Source organism: Panthera pardus, unplaced genomic scaffold, assembly GCF_024362965.1.
Source record: "Panthera pardus isolate Hobbes unplaced genomic scaffold, ASM2436296v1 HiC_scaffold_11, whole genome shotgun sequence".
Classification (NCBI taxonomy): Eukaryota; Metazoa; Chordata; class Mammalia; order Carnivora; family Felidae; genus Panthera; species Panthera pardus.
The window spans coordinates 105,439,086-105,456,624 of NW_026526666.1; the positions used below are offsets into that span (position 1 = coordinate 105,439,086).

The 17,539-nt window shown below is 57.7% G+C and overlaps 1 protein-coding gene across 8 annotated transcripts in view; it reads left to right on the plus strand.

Annotated features, from left to right (window-relative positions):
- MORN1 (MORN repeat containing 1) overlaps nucleotides 1-17,539 on the plus strand; it is a 51,725-nt gene that overhangs the window by 20,498 nt on the left and 13,688 nt on the right. For 5 of the 8 annotated variants that reach the window (XM_019461138.2, XM_019461133.2, XM_019461131.2 and 2 more), the window contains 3 exons: nucleotides 6,044-6,164; nucleotides 6,567-6,739; nucleotides 7,277-7,476. In XM_019461138.2, coding sequence (XP_019316683.2) covers nucleotides 6,044-6,164; nucleotides 6,567-6,739; nucleotides 7,277-7,476 — 494 coding nt within the window. The remainder of the gene's footprint in view (nucleotides 1-6,043; nucleotides 6,165-6,566; nucleotides 6,740-7,276; nucleotides 7,477-17,539) is intronic. The other 3 variants (XM_019461135.2, XM_019461141.2, XM_019461137.2) reach the window with 1 other exon arrangement.

Consider the following 17,539-nt stretch of genomic DNA (forward strand, 5'->3'; position numbering starts at 1 on the left):
ACTACATTCTTTTGTATGTGGACGTTTAGTTGTCCCATCACTATTCGTTGAAAGACTGCTCTTTCCTGGCCTTGAATGAGCTAGACAGTCCATTTACTAAAATTTTGTTTAGAGTTTTTGCATATCTTTTCATGAAGGATAGTGGTCTTGAATTTTTTTTTATTTTCCTTGTTAAGGTTTGTTTTTAAGTAATCTCTACACTCAACATGAGACTTGAACTTACACCACTGAGATCGAGAGTCACATGCTCCCCTGACTGAGCCCGCCAGGTGCCCTGAATTTTTTTTTTTCTTTTAATATCTTTGTCTGGTTTTTGTATCAGGGTAATGCTGACCTTGTAGAATGAGTCTGGGAAAATTACTTCCTCTTCAATTTTCTGGAAGAGTCTTGTTGAATAATTTCATTTCTTTCTTAAATGTTTGGTAGAATTCAATATGAAGGCCATGGAGGTCTGGAGTTTCTTTGTGGGAAGACTTTTAATTACTAATTCAATGTCTTTAATAGATATATGGTTATTGGGGTTATCTGTGTCTTCTTTTTATTTTTTTAAGTGTATCTATTTTGAGAGAGCACATGACAGTGGGGGAGGGGCAGAGAGAGATGGGGAGAGAGAATCCCAAGCAGGCTCCACACCGTCAACCCAGAACCCCAACTGGGGCTTGATCCCGTGAACCATGAGATCATGACCTAACCTGAAATCAAGAATCAGACGCCCAACCGACTGAGCCACCCAGGCGCCCTGAAGTTCTATGTTTCTTCTTTAACAAACTTGGGTGTTTTGCGTCTTGGAAGGAATGTTTGTTCATCTAAGGTGTCAGATTTATTGTCATAAGCTTGTTCCTAATATTTCCTCATTCTCCACTTAATGCCTTGATATCACCCCTTTTGTTCCTGCTGTGGATTATTGGTGTCTTCTTCCTGTTTTGCCTGACTAGTTGGCTACAGATTATCAGCGTCATTGATAAACAATCAACTTCTGATTTCATCGATTTCTCTATTGTTGTCTGTTTTCTGTTTCATTAATTCCTATTATGATCTTAGTATTTCCTTTCTTCTGCTTACTTTGGGTTTAATTCACTCTCTTGTTTTCTAGTTTTTAAGATGGAAACCAAGGTCATTTATTTCAAACCTTTCTTTGCTAGTATGAGAGTTTGCTATACCTTTCCCCCTTAGTACTGCTTTGGCTGCATCCCAAGAATTTTGACATGTTGTGTATTCATTTTCATTCAGTTCAGAATGCTTTCTTATTTCTCTTGGTTTTCCCTTTGCCACATGAGTTATTTAGAAGTGTGTTGTTTCATTTCCAAATATTTGGAGATTTTTCAGATCTTTCCGTAATTGACTTCTGACTTAATTCCATGTGGTTAGAGCCACACTTTGTGTATCTTGAATCCCTTTAAATGTATCGAGACTTTTTTCATAGAATTTGTTCTGTAAATGTTGCGTGTACACTTTGAGAAGAGCATGATTTCTGCTCTTGTTGGGTAGAATAAATATCAAACTGTAAATAAATATCTATAAATATCTTCTATAAATATCAATCAAGTGGATTTTACTGTTACTGCCCTTCAGATTTACCATATCTTTGCTGATTTTCTGTCCACTTGTTCTGTCAATTACTGACTGTGGTATATTGAAATCTGTGATCATAATTGGGAATTGTCTATTTCTGATTTCGTTTCTATCATTTTGTGCCACATGTATTTTGGAGCTCTGTTATTAGGTGCATAAACATTTAGGATTTTTATGGCATTTAATTACTTGACCCCTTATCATTGCAAAATTACCTTTTTCTTTTTTTAATGTTTATTTATTTTTGAGAGAGACAGAGACAGAGCACGAGAGGGGGAGGGGCAGAGAGAGGAAGAAACAGAATCCGAAGCAGGCTCCAGGCCCTGAGCTGTCAGCACAGGGCCCGACACGGGGCTCAAACCCACTAATAGTGAGATCATGACCTGAGCTGAAGTCGGACACTTAACTGACTGAGCCACCCAGGCACCCCCAAAATTACCTGTTTCAGCCCTAGCATAGTCATTGCTCTGGCATCTACTTCCTATGAAGTAGGAATATGACTATGAATATAGTGACCCCAGCTTTCTCTTAACTATTATCAGCATGGAGTATCTTTATCCAGCCTTTTACTTTTCACCTAAAGTCTTTAAAGTGTGCTTTCTATAGGCAACATATATTTGGGTCTTGCTTTTTAGTTCGTTCTAACCACATCTATCTTCTAATTGAAGTTTTTACTCCATTCACATTTAATGTATTTATATACCAGTTTCCAACTTTACTGTTTTCTATTTGCCCTGGCTGGTTTTTTCCCTCTTTAGACTCTATTCCTACCTTTTGTGGGTTGAGTATTGTTTCTGATCCCATCCTATCTCCTCTGTTGGCTTATCAATTCTTACTCCTTGTTTTTTTTGTTCTAGGGGTTGCTTTAAGGACCACAATTTACATCTTTAACCTATCACAGCCTGCTTTGGAGTGATACCATACTACGTCACATATAACATAAGAACTCTGCAATAGGATATACTTCTTTTTCTGCAATCCCAATTTTTATGCTATTGTTTTTATATGTTTGACATTCATATGTTTAATACACTTCGTAATACATTGTTGTTACTTTTGTTTAAACAGTCGTTTATCTTTCAAAGAATACGTAACAAATAAAAAAGGAAATCTCATCAATTTGCCCCTGTAGTTACCCTTTCTGGTCCTCCCCATTCCTTCTTATAGATACAGAATTCCACCTGGTACCATTTTCTTCTGCCTGAAGGACTCAGCCTTTAACATTTGTTGTCCTATGTGCTTTCTGGTAATTAATTCTTTCCACTTTCATATGTCTGGAAACATCTTGACTTTGATTTCATTTCTCATAGATATTTTCACCAGGTAGAGAATTCTGGTTTACCCTCCAGCAGGACAGGGGTGCTATTCCATTGACTTCTTGTCTATGCTGTTTCCAAAGAGAAGTCTGCTGTCATCTTTATCTGTGTTTTCTCTGTACAAACTTGCTTTTTCCCTGGCTGCTTTTAGATTTTCTCTCTTTTTTTTTTAATTTAATTTATTTTTAAAAATTTACATCCAAATTGGTTAGCATATAGTGCAACAATAATTTCAGGAGTAGATTCCTTAGTGCCCCTTACCCATTTAGCCCATCACCCCTCCCACAACCCCTCCGGTAACCCTCTGTTTATTCTCCATATTGAAGAGTCTCTTATATTTTGTCCCCCTCCCTGTTTTTATATTCTTTTTGCTTCCCTTCCCTTATGTTCATCTGTGTCTTAAAGTACTCATAAGAGTGAAGTCATATGATATTTGTCTTTCTCTAATTTCGCTTAGCATAATACCCTCTAGTTGCATCCAGGTTGTTGCAAATGACAAGATTTCATTCTTTGTCATCGCTGGGTAGTATTCCATTGTATGTATATCCCACATCTTCTTTATCCATTCATCCAACGATGGACATTTGGGCTCTTTCCATACTTTGGCTATTGTCGATGGTGCTGCTATAAACATTGGGGTGCATGTGTCCCTTCGAAACAGCACACCTGTATCCCTTGGATAAATGCCTAGTAGTGCAATTGCTGGGTCGTAGGGTGGTTCTATTTTTAACTATTTGAGGAACCTCCATACTGTTTTCCAGAGTGGCTGCACCAGTTTGCTTTCCCACCAACAGTGCAAGAGGGTTCCCGTTTCTCCACATCATCGCCAACATCTGTTGTTGCCTGAGTTGTTAATGTGAGCCTTTCTGACAGGTGTGAGGTGGTGTAAGATTTTCTCTTTATCACTGGTTTGAGCAGTTTTATTTTTTATTTTTGTTAACATTTTTTAATGTTTATTTTTGAGAGAGAGACAGAGAAACAGAGTTGCAAGCAGGGGGAGGGGCAGAGAGAGAGGGAGACACAGAATCCGAAGCAGGCTCCAGGCTCTGAGCTGTCGGCACAGAGCCCGACGCGGGGCTCGAACTCACGAACTGCAGGATCATGACCTGAGCCAAAGTGGGACACTTAGCCAAGTGAGCCACCCAGGCGCCCTGAGCAGTTTTATTTTTGAAGTGACATGGTGTAATTTTCTTCATGTTTCTTGTGCTTGGGTCTATTGATTTTCTTGCATCTGTGGGTTTATAGTTTTCATCAAATTTTGGGATTTTTCAGCCTTTATTTCCTCAAATAATTTTCCATCACTGCTTTTTCTTCCCCTCTTTTAGAGGCTCCATTACCCATATATTAGGCCATTTCAAGTCGCCTCACTGTTCATGGATTCCTTTTCCCCTTCCCTCTTTCTCTCCTCTTTTTCTTTACCTTCCTTTTTTATTTATTTTTTCTTTTTTCCTTTTTCCTCTTGGTATTTCATTTTGGGTAGTTTCTGTAGCTATGTTTTCAAGTTCATGTATCTTTTTATTTTTTGCAATGTCTAATCGGCCATTGATCACATACAGTGTATTTTTTGTCTAATAGTTTTTATTTCTAGAAGTTCAACTTTGTTCTCTTTATATCTTCAGTGTCTCTACTTATCTTTTGAATGCACGGAGTCCAGTTATAGTAATAACTTTGAAAAAGTGTCCTTTCCTGCTAATTCTAACATCTGGGTCAGTTCTGGGTTGGTTTCATTTGACGGTGTTCCCTCCTCATCATGGACCATACTTTTCGTCATTCTTCGCCTGGTCATCTTTGACTGGGTGCCAGACGTTGAAAATTTACCCTTTGGAGGCTGGATATTCTGTGTTCCCATAAGTACTCTTGGCCTTTTTTCTGGGGTACAGTTGGCTTCCTTGGAGATCGTTCGATCCTCTCAGGTTTTGCCTTTATGAAGTGTTAGGTGTGGTGGAGAGCTCCAGCTGAGACCCGTCATCCCCACTGCAGAAGCAAGACCTTCTGAGAACCCTCCCTGCCCAGTGTGCCATGACGTCCAGGTCTCCCAGCCTGGCCAATGGGAATGAGCACCGCTCCTGTCCCATGTGAGCCCAGAGCCTCCCGCCCTATCTTTTCCTGGGTCTTTTCCTGGCCTGGGGACATTTCCTTGCACTTGGTGCACCAACCTGTGCTCTGCTGTGCACCCAGAGGCCTCACACGCTTCTCTGTTCCTCTGCCTTCTGGACTCCAGGACTCCTGCTCTGTGCCTGTCCTCCCCCCCTCCCCCTTCAGCCCTGTGTCCTCACTGAGGGGGTTCCTGGGGTTGCCAGTCCCTCTCCCTGTACCCGGTCCACCTTCTCTCAAGGCAGTGACCTGGGCAGTTATGGGGTCCACACCCTTTGTTTCCCGTCTCAGGGACCACTGTCCTTGGATCTTGAAAACCATCGTGTTATCATTATATTTTGTCTGCGTTTTTGGTTGCTTCAGGTAGGAGCACAGACTGGTCCCGGGTGCCCCATCATGACAAGAGCGGAGGCCGATCAGACCACACTGGGATGTGATCCTCGACTCCGCCCTCCACTCCCCTCCTTCCAAGTCAAAGTGCTTGCAGTATCTGTCCTGCTCTGTCCCCTCTTCCAGGGGGGCTGAATGACGGGCGTCACGGACGCCGCTCAGAGTCCACGCGACCAGGCCCTGTGCCGAGTGCCCCGGGGGTGTAGACCGGGGGGGTGGAGCCATCCCCCAGGTCGAGGTGGGGGCTGGGCCACAAGCAGCGATGTCTCCCCGGAGGTGGAACCGCGGTGAAGACGAGCCTCCGGTGTGACTGCTCTCGGCCAGGGCAACCCCCGCCCCTGAGCAGGTGAAACCCTGAGGCTGGCCGACAAGGAGAACCCCCCGGCCAGAGGCACAGCCAGGTGCCCTGAGGCCCGGGATCCCCAGTGAGGGGTGGCGGTGCCGGGCAGCGTGGACGGCTCCGCTGAGGGCCAGGGGGGCAGAGGAGCCGGGACGGTGGGCAGGGAGCGCGAGCCGGATACGGCCGTGGCCTCTGCCAGCCCTGCCCGCGTGGGGGGTCTGCTGCAACGGTCCTCATGGTGCCCGGCCCAGGACCAGGGAGGGAGAGACCCGGGTTCCTGTGGCCCTTCTGTCCCTCCCTTGGCTCAGCCTGCTTCTCTGTCCTTCCCAAGGCGAGGATGGCCGGGTTTTGCAGATCTCGGCTGGCGTCAGGTACGTGCAGCTCGCGGCCTACTCAGAGGTCAGCTTTTTCAAAGTGGACAAGGACGACCCGGAGACATTCCAGACCCCGTTGTGAGTATGGGCGACCCCGGACGCCCGTGTGGGGTGGGAGACAAGGAGGAATGGCCCAGAACTACTCGCCCCGGGCCCGTCCGCACGTGGCTCCCACACCAAGGACTCTGAGGGCGCCGGGGACACAGCAGTGACCACCAGACACGACACGCTCTGTCTAGTGGAGCAGGAGCGAAGGCAGAGGGCCAGGGGGAGGTGGGCTGGGGCTGCGGCGTGGTTCCAGTGGTCCCGGACAGACCGTCCTCCCCCCATCGTTCCCTGCTTCCCACCACGTTAGTCTCCGAGTGGTCGCCTCGTCCCCTCCTCCCTGGAAGGACCCTTAAGCCACCGTGTCCCCCACAGCCAGGTGTCCCTCTCAGCTTGGCGTCCGGCAAAGCCCAGTCCCTCCTGTCCCCTTTGCAGTGGCTTTGAGTGCATCGCCTATCCTCTGTGGAGCCCCAAGTCTGGGGCCTTGGAGCCCAGAGCTGCCCTGGAAAGTGCCAGAGGAGATCCACTGCTCCCCAGGGGAGACCGGGAGCCAGCAGCGGCATCAGACACATCTCGAGGCCAGAGGGACATCCCCGGTGGCCCTCCGGGTGAGTGGAGCTGACCAGCTGGTTGGCGGTAGCTTACGTGAGTGCTTCAGGGTGTGTGGGCTGATGGTGGGCACCTCAGAACCTGGGCAGGAGGAGAATAAAGTTGACCCTTGAGAACTCAGGCACAGTGGCCCTGGAGGGGACAGAACGTCCCAGGAAGACAGTGCCCAGACCCGAGCAGGCCGGTCGCCATTGCTGTGGGTTACAAGGCAGGCTGGGAGCTACCGCCCTGGGCACCAGACCCCTCGGGTGCACGTTCTTACTGTGTGAGCCCAGAGCCCGTGGTGGGGCTGGGGCACGGCGGCCCGGGGACCGCCATGGCGGCCGTCCTGCCCTCGCCACATGCACATCTGGTCACTGCCGGCAGTCTTGTTCGTGCACAAGAGCCTGGTGGTGCAGTGTGGCCCCTGGGCTGAGGGCCTCGGGCCTGTTTCTGCATCTGTCAGACCTTGGCGGTTTGCCTCGGCCACTGTCACCAGGAGGTCTGTGGCTGGACGGGAGCGTGCCCTCGTGACAGCCCCCACCCGCCCGGGGCAGGCGTCTGTAGACCTAACGGTCGCCAGCGTTTGCCTGGTTTTCCGGCTGGTTCCGCCTCTGCCCGGAGCACACAGCAACTCCACATGCACCTGGCCCCACGGCTCCTGGTGCCTGACAGCTGCTGCTGTGGATGCCTGGCCCGGCTTCTCCATGGAGTCCTCTGGAACCACTGCCGGAAGCAGAGCACTGGAGCTCCGGAGGTAAATCGGAGTTTAATCTCTGCAGCTCACCGTGTCCGGGGACCCCGGGTCCCACACAAGCTGATGCAGCCCCACCGCTTACGTCCTAATGGGGGGAGCATGTGCGTTACCGGAGGCGTCCCAGCAAGCGTGGCTGTGGGTCCCGCCTGGTCCCCTCGCCACGGGAAGCAGCTGCATCAGGTCCTGTGGACCAGGGCACGGTCATCAGCGGGACTCCGGGGTCCCCACCGGGCAAGTTCACGCGCATGTTAGCCGCGGGGACCTTCACGTTCTCCTTAGCCCTTGAAGAGGGGCCGGTCCCCCATCAGGACCCCAGTCCTGGATGCCGCAGGGGGTGCTCCCAGGTCACAGCAGAACGGGGGGACTAGTGTTCTGCACCGGGGCCCGGGCCGGGCCCCTCTGTGTGGGGGCCGGTGGGGGCCCCGAGGCTCGTTGGGGGAGGCCCGGGGGGCTGGCCACGACCCCTCGTCTGCTTCCCACTGGGTTTATAGAAGCAACTTTACACCAAAGGGCAGAATAGGTCTCATGTTTCTGCGTAAAAACACCCTCTGGGCGCCACACCTTCCACCGGCAGGGATTTCAGAGCCTGTGATGAGGTCTCCGTGGAAACCCGGCCCGGAAAGGGGGGCCCACGTCCGCGCCCGGGTGTTTGGTGTGGGCGGCCCGGGCCCGGCCCGCTGTGCGGGTTTGGGGTGCTCGCCGCTCGGGAGCGGGCCTCACCCTGTGCTCACGGGACTGGTGCCCGGCTGCCGACACGCTCGGAGACGTTTCCGGCTTTGCCAGGACGCGGGCGTGGAGCCGTAGAGAATCACCTTTGGGGAGACCGAGGGGAGCACGCCTTGGGTCCTATGAGAACCGCTCGAGCTCTGCAGCTGGACCCGAGGCCCCGGGTCCTTTGCCACGTGCCCTGGGGGCTGACCCGGGAGGTGGCTGCTTCTCTGCCGCTTTTTGGCCGAGCCTCTCCACACCTGTCTCCTCTTCTGTAAAGCGATGGTGAGCGGCATCTGCTCCCGGGACCGCCAACCCCTTCGTGACCCCCTCCCGTCCCCTCACAGGGTGGGGCGCCAGGGACATGCACACCTGGGTCAGGAGGGGTCGCCCGAGCCTCTCTGCAGGACGCTGCCACTGCGTCCTGCCCGCTCAGCTGCCCCGGAGCAGCCCTCGCCCCACCGGGGCCCAAGCCCTCGGACGAGCTGGCCCGGGGTGGCCCTGGGTCATGGACACACTGGCCGGCCGTCTGCAAAGAGGAAATGAAGTCAGTGCAAATTTGACTGTTGCCGCAGGTAGGATAGGAGTCGGCCGTGAGCGAGAAAATCCCAGATAATCACAGCTTGACCAGGGGAGCTCGCTCTGTGGGCTCCAGGAGGCGGCAGCTGCGGGGCGGCCGGGTGGTACCTGAGACCCGCGTGGGAGTGGGGAAAACCGGAAACGGCCGGGACACGGAGCTGCTTGGGTGGGAAAGAAGGAAGTCTTTGTTGTTGTTTTAACCAAAGCGGCTCATTCTGTGACTCTCTGGGGACAGACAGCCTCAACTTATTCTGAGCGTTATTCCGAAAGAAAGCAAAATTGTGCCGTCGTGTGGCAGCCCCCACGCATACAGGGAACACGGAGCGAACCTCCGTGTTCTCAGAGCAGCCCCGACTCCGGGTCCCTGCTCCCGAGCTCACTCTCGAGCCCCCTTCCGACAGCGCAGCGGCGGCTTCAACTCCATTGATGTTCGCCTCTCGTGTGGATGTTCAGAGGCTGGGGTGCCGTCCCCCGTGGTCACCGGGGCCCCTGTTTCTGTTTCCTATGCCGCTGCTCTGTCGCCCTTCCTGCGTCATCTCGTGGCCCTAGAAGGTTGCACAGGCGCCAGTCGTCATGCCCCCTGTTCCCGGCAGCTGGGAGGGGGAAGCATGAGGAGCTAGGGCCCTTCCTTTTAAGCCGCGTCCCTTCTAAGAACGTGCCGTTGCTTACACGTCGTCGGCCAGAACTTGGTGACGTGACCGCACCAGGCCTCGAGGAGACGAGGAATGCAATGTGCCAGCCAAGACCAGGCTCTGTGGCCGGAGAACCAGGGGAGGGTGGCCGTTTCCGTCAACCGGCACCTTTGCCTGACAGTCTGGATGCCGCGTGAGCAAACCCACCGGCAGCCAAGGCCTCCGCCGCCTTCGGGGGCTGACGGGGAAGCGGGAGGCGGGTGCCCTCCCTCTGCAGCCCTTTGCAGGAAGGGTGTCCTACGCGCAGTGCCCCCGTAGCCCTCGCCCTCACGCCCCGGCCCCACCACGGGACAGTGAGACAGTGACGAACGGGCTCGGTAAAACCGGGGCTGGAGGCGAAGACGCTCATTCTGTGAGACCGACAGGAAGTGACGGAGACGGGGCCCCACGGCGGCAGGAGCTGACGAGGGCACCGGGGCGCGGCGGCCCCTTGGCGGGCTCAGCTGGCACCTTCGAGCGCGGCCTCGCGCACGCCCCCCGGGGACCGGCTTCTCGGCTTCCTCCTCACCCCTGCAACGGGCGGTTCAGGACATAAACCCCCTAAAAGCCTGCTTTCTAATCACACGAAGAAGTGAAACGAGCAGAGAAAGTACTTTCCGGAGGCCTCGTGTCGCCACGCGGGGCTCAGTCTCCTCTTCTCCCTTTGATACGAACTATGTCAGCCGCCTCATGGTTTTTAACTTCCGAGCAGTTTGCTTTCCGTTGAGAAGAAAAGACGATTTCATAGGCGTGGACCGGCGCCAGGCTTCCCGCAGCCTTTGGTGACGTTGCAGCCCCCATGTGGTAGCAACAAAGCTGATAACTGATGTTAGGTTCACAGAGACTTTTATATTTAGACGCTTAACCTTTTGTAACTCCCGCCCTCGGCCTTAAGCGGGATGCCCTTTTGTGCTGATCGCGTCAGGGGGGCGTCCGCTCGCCCCCTGGCAGCGTGAGCCTTCGGAGTCCTGCGACAGGTGCCGATAGAGGCTGCAGGGACGCTGGCAGGCGGGCCACTCGGCCCAGACAATCCCCGTAAATTGGATTTGGGAACCCGATAAAGCCCTCGCAGGGCGAGAACCTCACGTTGCAAGCGTGTGTGTGTGTGTGTGTGTGTGTGTGTGTGTGAGTGAAAGGCACAAAACCCTCCCAGGAAATGTTTCCGACTGATGTGAGTGGTCCCTCTTTTCCATTTGTTGAACACGTGGTTTCGGGCATTCGTCAGATGCGGTCTGCGAAGAATCATCCCTAATTGTAAGATGATTTTAAAAATCAAGGTGCCCTTTGCTGCTAATGCAGTCTTGCCAATAAGCGACTCAACGTATAGCAGAGAACTTCTGGGAATTTCATTGCCTTGGGGGGGGAGAGGGGGGAGGTAACGCATTTTAATATTAATTGTCTATGGTTAATTATGGCAGCGTAGCTACCGTGAAAGATCCTGGCTTTTAAAGGGAAATCTGTGCCGTGAATTTCCTGTGGAGGAATCCTACGGGGGGGGGGTGGGGCGGGGGGGGCTCATCCCAGACAAGTACAGGAAAATCCTGCGGTGCCTCCAGGCGATGCCGTGAGCAGGGGATACACTTGCTCGTCAGGGGCTGCGACCATCTGAAACCAAGCAACCCCGGGGGTGGGGGGGCCACGCGATCTGAGACCACAGCCCGCGGAGTGAGCCCTCCCACAGCCTTGGCCACCCTCCCCGGCACCTCTCCACCTGCCGCTCATGGGTCCTGGGGCTGCGTGGGCACAGCCACAGGGCAGGAGCCCCAGGAACACCCCCGGGACCCCTAACAGCAGACCTCCAGGGGGCCCCGGAGAGAAAGGAGGGAGGGAGGCTGGCCTGGGCTTGCGTCAGGTGCTGAGATCTCGCGTGGTGGCCAGCCTGCGCCCGCATGGATGTGCCTGGGGGGGCGGCTGCGAACACGGCTCTAGAAGGCACGGATGTGCCTTCAGCAACCCAGAACCAACTTGGATTTCTCTTTGTCCCTGACCGCGGCCTCGGAGGCCTGTCCCCCCGAAGGGGTCTCCATGCTGACACTGGCAGTGAGGATGCCCTGCCCCAGGGCAGGGTGGGCCGGGGTGGGCGCCCTTCCCCGTGGCCTAGGGACAGGCCCCAGACCGCTTAGGGCCACCAGGCCGCCCAGGGACGGAGACTTCGTCTGTGTCTTCATCTGCCTCAGGCTTAGCCTCTGACAGTTGAGCCACAGAGGGGAGGGGACATGTCCCACCTCGCCAGCTGCCCCTGTGCAGCCTGCGCTGGGACCCCTGCTGGGACCTGCTGGCAGGGGCTCCCAGTCTCCTGTGGTCAGAGCCCTGCTTGCCAGAAGCCTGACCCCGGGGGCCCTCCTGGGGCAGTTTATGCCACTGTGTCTGACCCCCCCCTCCACGTCACAGAGCCTGTGGCCTTCTGGTCACCACAATGCTGCCTACGGGCCTCTGTCCCCTGGGAGTGGGTGTCAGGCCCCTGCATGAGCTGGTGGGGGTGGGGGTCTCTCCTGGGACAGGGTGCAGCCCCTGGGATCCAGGACCCACTTCAGGCAGGGGATTCGAGGAGGGCGGGAGGCCAGGCCGGCACCCTGCTCTCTGACCTGTCCAGGGTCCCCTGGCCAAGTTTCTGGGGAGGGGTCTGCTGGAGTCTCCGCTCCTGGGCGGTGGTGGGCGTGGGGCAGGCCTGGCCCAGGCCCCATGGCAGGGCAGTGTGGGGACAGGGAGCCTCCGGGCACCCGGCACCACCCCGAGGAGCTGCCCATGGCCAGCTAGACCTGCAGGTGTGGGATTTGGCCGAGGCTCGGCCCGGGACTGAGGGGCCGTGGGCCAGGCGTGTGCTGAGCGTGGGCCTGCGTGTGTAAGCACCCTCGTGTGGCACCGTGCACATCTGTGTGCACACCTCCCGTGTGGGGTGTGTGTGTCAGCGTGTGCCCGCACCCCTGGTCACGGCCGGCTCCTTAGTGCCCGGCCCCTCACAGCACGCTCCGCTGGTGGGCCGCGGGCCCCTCGAGGCCTTTCTGGAAGCCTCAGGACCAGCTTCCTTCTCCTAGGAAAGGCTGCTGCCCGCAGCGCGTCTCCCCCGACGGCAGCTCCCAGAGACACAACAAATCTCCTTTCATCCCTCCCAGAAAGAACACGGGGCCACGAGTTCTGTCTTGCTGGGATCAGCACAACCCCGGCCCAAGGCCAACTCCAGCCCTCGTGGGAGGCGAGCTTCGGGGTCCAGAGACCCCAGAGACCGCGGACTGGCCGGGAGCCCCAAGCCACTGTCCCGGCCTGTCCTGCCACCGTCCGCACCTGCAGGCGGCCCCCTCCGTTGGAGAGCTGCCACGCTCCAGGCCCGTTCGTGGGCCCCGAGGCCTCTGCCCAGGTCCGTCCCGAGAGCCCCCAGGACTGCCGCGTGTGTCGCCCAAGAAGACAGCCCCAGGCGCAGCCTCCCGGCCGATACCTGCGCAGGAGCCAAGCTGGAGGTCAGCCGCGGTGTCCAGACCCCGCGTCCCCAGGGCCGCTCCTCTGCTGCTTTCCCGCTGGATGAGCAGGGGACCCCTCGGGGGAGCCCTGTGTGGTGTCAGGCTGCCTGCCTAGCCCCGTAGGGCTGGTGTCCCCCCGTTGGTCACCTCGGGGGCAGCCTGGCCTCGCTCTGCCCAGCCAGGCACAGACAGCCTGGCTGCCGGAGGCTCCCGGAGTCGAGGATGAGGGGACATCAGAGACAGGCTCAGGGAGAACCCCAGATCAGTGCCTCCCCCCCCGTCCTGCGGGTTTGACCACAGAGTCCCGGCCCCTTTCGAGTCTTTTTTGAGATTCCAGCACAACCGAGCCCAGGAGCCAAGCCTGGAGGTAACGCGTGCCCTCGGGGCCGCAGGAAGTGTCTGTTGGCATTTCTGGAAGGAGGAGGCTTTAACCACTTTGCGGAGCGCACATACAGCCCCCTTCGGAAGGACACACGTGTAGAAGAGGGACGGGGCAGTGAGTCTGAGCATCCAGAAAGGTCATGGGCCAACGGGGACCGTGGCTTTGTGTCAAATCCATTTTCTACGCTTCAGTAAAGGGAGGGAAGGCGGTCACCGGGTTCCTCGTCAGGAACGGTGCTGTGGCCCCAGACACCGGCCCTGCCGAGCTCAGCCCAAGGGACCGGGTTCCTGGTCCACCGCAGCCACCACAGGGCACGGGGCTTCTAAACACCTGCCCGGCCAGGCCCGGCCATGAGCTGCCTGCAGGCCTGGCTCTCACACGGGCTCCTTGGGAAACTCATGGATTCGAAAACCTCTGGATAGAAACCTGAACCAAACCCTGCCCGCAGGCGGGCCCTCCATCCTGCAGCCCAGATGGGGCCTGAGCCCCCCCATGCGGGGACGCCTATTTCTGGGCTGGTCCCCAGGGCGCCTCCATGCTGGGTGCAGACCGTGCGGACACATCCGGTCGAGGTGGAGCGGAAGCACCTGGAAGGTCCTGCCCCGTGGTCACGTCGGGCCAGCCCTCGCCTCGGGCCCGGGCGCCCAGTGGACAAACCGAGTGGTGGGGGGGGGGGGGGCGTCGCGGCCTCGAGGGAGCCCTCGTCTGGAGACCGGGCCGTCCAAGAAGGGGCCCAAGGGTGCCCCCCCCCCAGCCCTGCCCAGCACTCACGCTGCCTCCTCGCTCTCTGGGCCATGGAGACCCCGGCCCCGCCAGTCCTCGCCGAACAGGCCGCTCTGCCTTTGGAAGGTAGCAGCTCCTTGGCCGGTTGAGCCTCTGCCCTAAAGACTAACGCGGTGTGTCTGGTCACCTCCACGTGAGACGGCTCTCGGCCCCTCAGGGCCGATAACATTTTATTTTTTTCTTCATACAAATGAAGAAAACATTCCAGCCTGTGGCTGGCTCTCGGCCCGGGGCCCCCCGGCGGCCGTTTGACGGTCGCGGCCCGGCCTGCGCAGCCTTGTTTACTCGGGCCGCGCTCCGCCTTTGTCTCCGCGTCCTACACAGGTGATTAGGGAGTCTAATTGAGTTGGCCGTAAAAAGATAATTAATCGACATTTCCTCCCAGAGAGGTCAAGCGCCGATCTCCCCGCGGTGCAGCCTCCCGTTACCAGTCGCCCCCCACCCGCCCCCCCGGACGCAGCAGTGACCTTTATCTTGCTGATGATTAAAATCGACATAGAGGCCTCGGAAATAACTCCCGGGAGCTGGGGTCGGCATCTCTGGGCAGGGGCCCTGCCTCGAGGGTCAGCCAGGCTGGCCAGTGCCCCCCTAGAGAGGCCAGGACCAGCTCCAAGGGCCCCTGCAGGCCAGGGCGGGACCCTCGCCCCAGAACGCTGTCCCCACGTTGTCCCCAGGCTGAGGAGAACAATGGGTCCCCTGAGACTCTGGTGCGTGGTGAGGCGGCTCTCTCGGAGGGTGGGGGCTCCGGCCAGGAGCGCGGCCGGGAAGGGGGATCTGCTCTGCCAACAGGGCAGACAAGGTGAGGAAGGGGCCGCAGGAGGGGGTGAGTGTTGGGGGTGCACATGGCCACCCCGTGACAGCAAGATGGATGGTGGCCGGGCCAGGGCCACCGGGACAGGACACCTGCAACAGTACCCCGGGGGCAGGGCGTGAGCAGAGGCCAGAGGGGCCAAGCGTCCAGAGGCTCAGTGTGGCGGCCCGGTCGTGAGCTAGGACGAGACGTGAGGAGTAGCCAGTGCGGCTGGCCCCGGAAGTCCTGTGGCCACAGGGCTTGGCATGTGCTCAGGACGCAGGAGGAGGTCAGTGGGAGTTTGGGGCTGGAGGGGGGGGTCTCACCCAGTGGTGAGTCCCTGTGCTAGGTGCGAGGCTGGGCCCTGTGATGGCGGCTGAGGGGAGACCAGGACGGGGGGACATCGGTGATGTCGTCCACGTTTCTGGTCGAGCGAGCCGGAGCTGGGGTAGGAATTGGGTCTGGGGGGCAGCACGTGCAGCTGTCCGCAGGGAGCGGAGGTGGGTGACTGACCCGAGGAGGCGGGAGCTGGACGAATGTGGTGGACACCCCCACGGGCAGCAAGGCGCCCACCCAAAGGGGCACAGACGGGGGAGAAAAGAGACCGGCCTCCAGCAGTGGAGGTGGGGGGTGGGGGTCAGCTGCGGCCACTGGTGCCCAGGCAAGGTGCACTGATGTTAGGGCCGAGGACAGCGGCCCCCCGTTGTGGGAAACCCAGATTCTCAACAAACCCTGTGGAGCCCTGGGCTGCGGGCCCTCCTGCTCCGGGACAGAGGGCACTCTGAGAGGACGCCCTTCCAAGTGGATTTTAAACTCCTAAGCCGACCAGAGAGCCCTGTTCTCTTTCAGTGGCCAAGCAGGGTCCACAAGGTCTCTCCCTGACCTTCCACGATGGGCTGGGGCACAAGGTGCATAGGAGGCTTCTGGCCTGGCCGGGACACCACCCATCCCACAAACGCCCTGTGCCGCGGTCCACACACGGACGGGGTGGCTGGGGACGGCAGGAGGCCTGACCTTTTGGGACATCGCACACGCAGGGCAGAGACAAGCTGAAGGACCGCTTGGACGCACGACCTGGGAAGCCACGGTCCAGCTGAGACACGGAGGCAAAGGAGGCCACCGGGCCGTGTGCAAAAAGAGGGGCCGACGCACGGGGCCCCGAGCACGGCCAGGCTGTGGTGACAGCGTTGCGATCAGCCCAGGAGCCCCGCGAGAGCAGCTCTAGCGGGAAGAGCTGGGGCTGAATTTGGGGGGCACAGGACAGGAGCGGCGGCTGCAGGCTGAGCCCCGGTTCTGGGAAGGCAGCGTCACATCTGAGACTCGGGGATGGCCCGGGGAGAGGGGGCGGTCAGGTGCGCGAGTTCCACGTGGCCGCCGCACTTTGTGGGGAAGGGGCCTTGGCGCCCAGAGGCCTCCTGGGCCCGAGCGGCCGAATCTCGAGGACCCCTCCTCGCACCGCGGACGTGCCACCGCTTTGGTTTAAGCTGAACCGAACTTGGTCGTCCACGCGCCTACTGGCCGCGTTGGGTGACGTGGTGTTAGCGGGCAGGCGGGCAGGTGGGCAGGCCAGCACCGCGGCGCTCTCTGGGCCGGGGCTCCTCACCACGGGGCTGTGACCGCAGAGCCCCAGCCCCGACAGGCCCTGGGAGTCCCGTGAGAATCCGCGGGCGGCTGCTTGGTGCCAGGTCGGTGCGTCGGGCGCCGCGGTCGTCGGGCCCCTGAGCCCAGGGAGGCGATGTGCTCCGGGCCCCGTGCCCACGTCCCCCGGCCACCCCCGCCTGGGGAAATCGGCACATTTCAGGTGCGGGTCTGACGCTGCTGCTGTCGGAAGCGGGCGCTGGGGACCCACTCCTGCACGGTCACCTTGGCAAGGGTATTAGGACACAGAGCCGGGGCCTTCGTTGGCCGGAGGCGTCGATAACAGACAACTGGTTCCTCTCAGGCCCGCTGGAAACCGTCGCTGCGCTCAGAAACAGAAATCATGCCGTCAGCAACGCGGTTCACAGTCGTTGCCCAGGACATAAATAGTGTGGGGACAGCAAAAGCTAATGGAGAGGAGGACTTTAGTTAAAGAATGTCCTTGCAGAAGGAAAGACTTTACTTTTTATAATGCGCCATAATGATGACATTAAGACCCCTCTGAGAGAAATAATTCCCTACCTGTAATTTGGAAATACTTCTGGGGCCCGTAGGCATCTCTCCCTGCAGAAGTTGGGCTCCAGGGAAGGGGACTTAATGCCTACGGCCCCTGGGCCCCATCCAGGGCACGGATGAGAGACGCCCTCCACCCACTGAGCTCCCCCCATTGGCGGGAGCGTCCAGCCCGCCTTGTCCACCTCCAGCTGTCCCCACGGCCCCGTCCAGCCCCCTCCCTGCGGTTCGACCAGCTCCTGCTGGTGGCTTCTCCCTGTGTGAGAGCCGGCAGGGACCTCAGGACAGAGGTCAGTCAGGAGAGCTGGGAGCCCAGCCCCCACAGGATAGCGGGTCCCGACGCACGCGTGTCTGGGACAGTGCCGGTGGCCCTCACCAACCTCACGACCCCGTCTCAGCAGCCAGCTTTCTGTGCAAGGGACAGAAGGAGGGGACAGCCAGGGCTGTAGGTCCATTGTCTAGTGCGGCAGAGCCTGGGGAGGGGACCGCCAGGAGACGCCCCGTCGCACCTTGGGACACCGGGAGGGGAGGAGTAGGGAAAGCC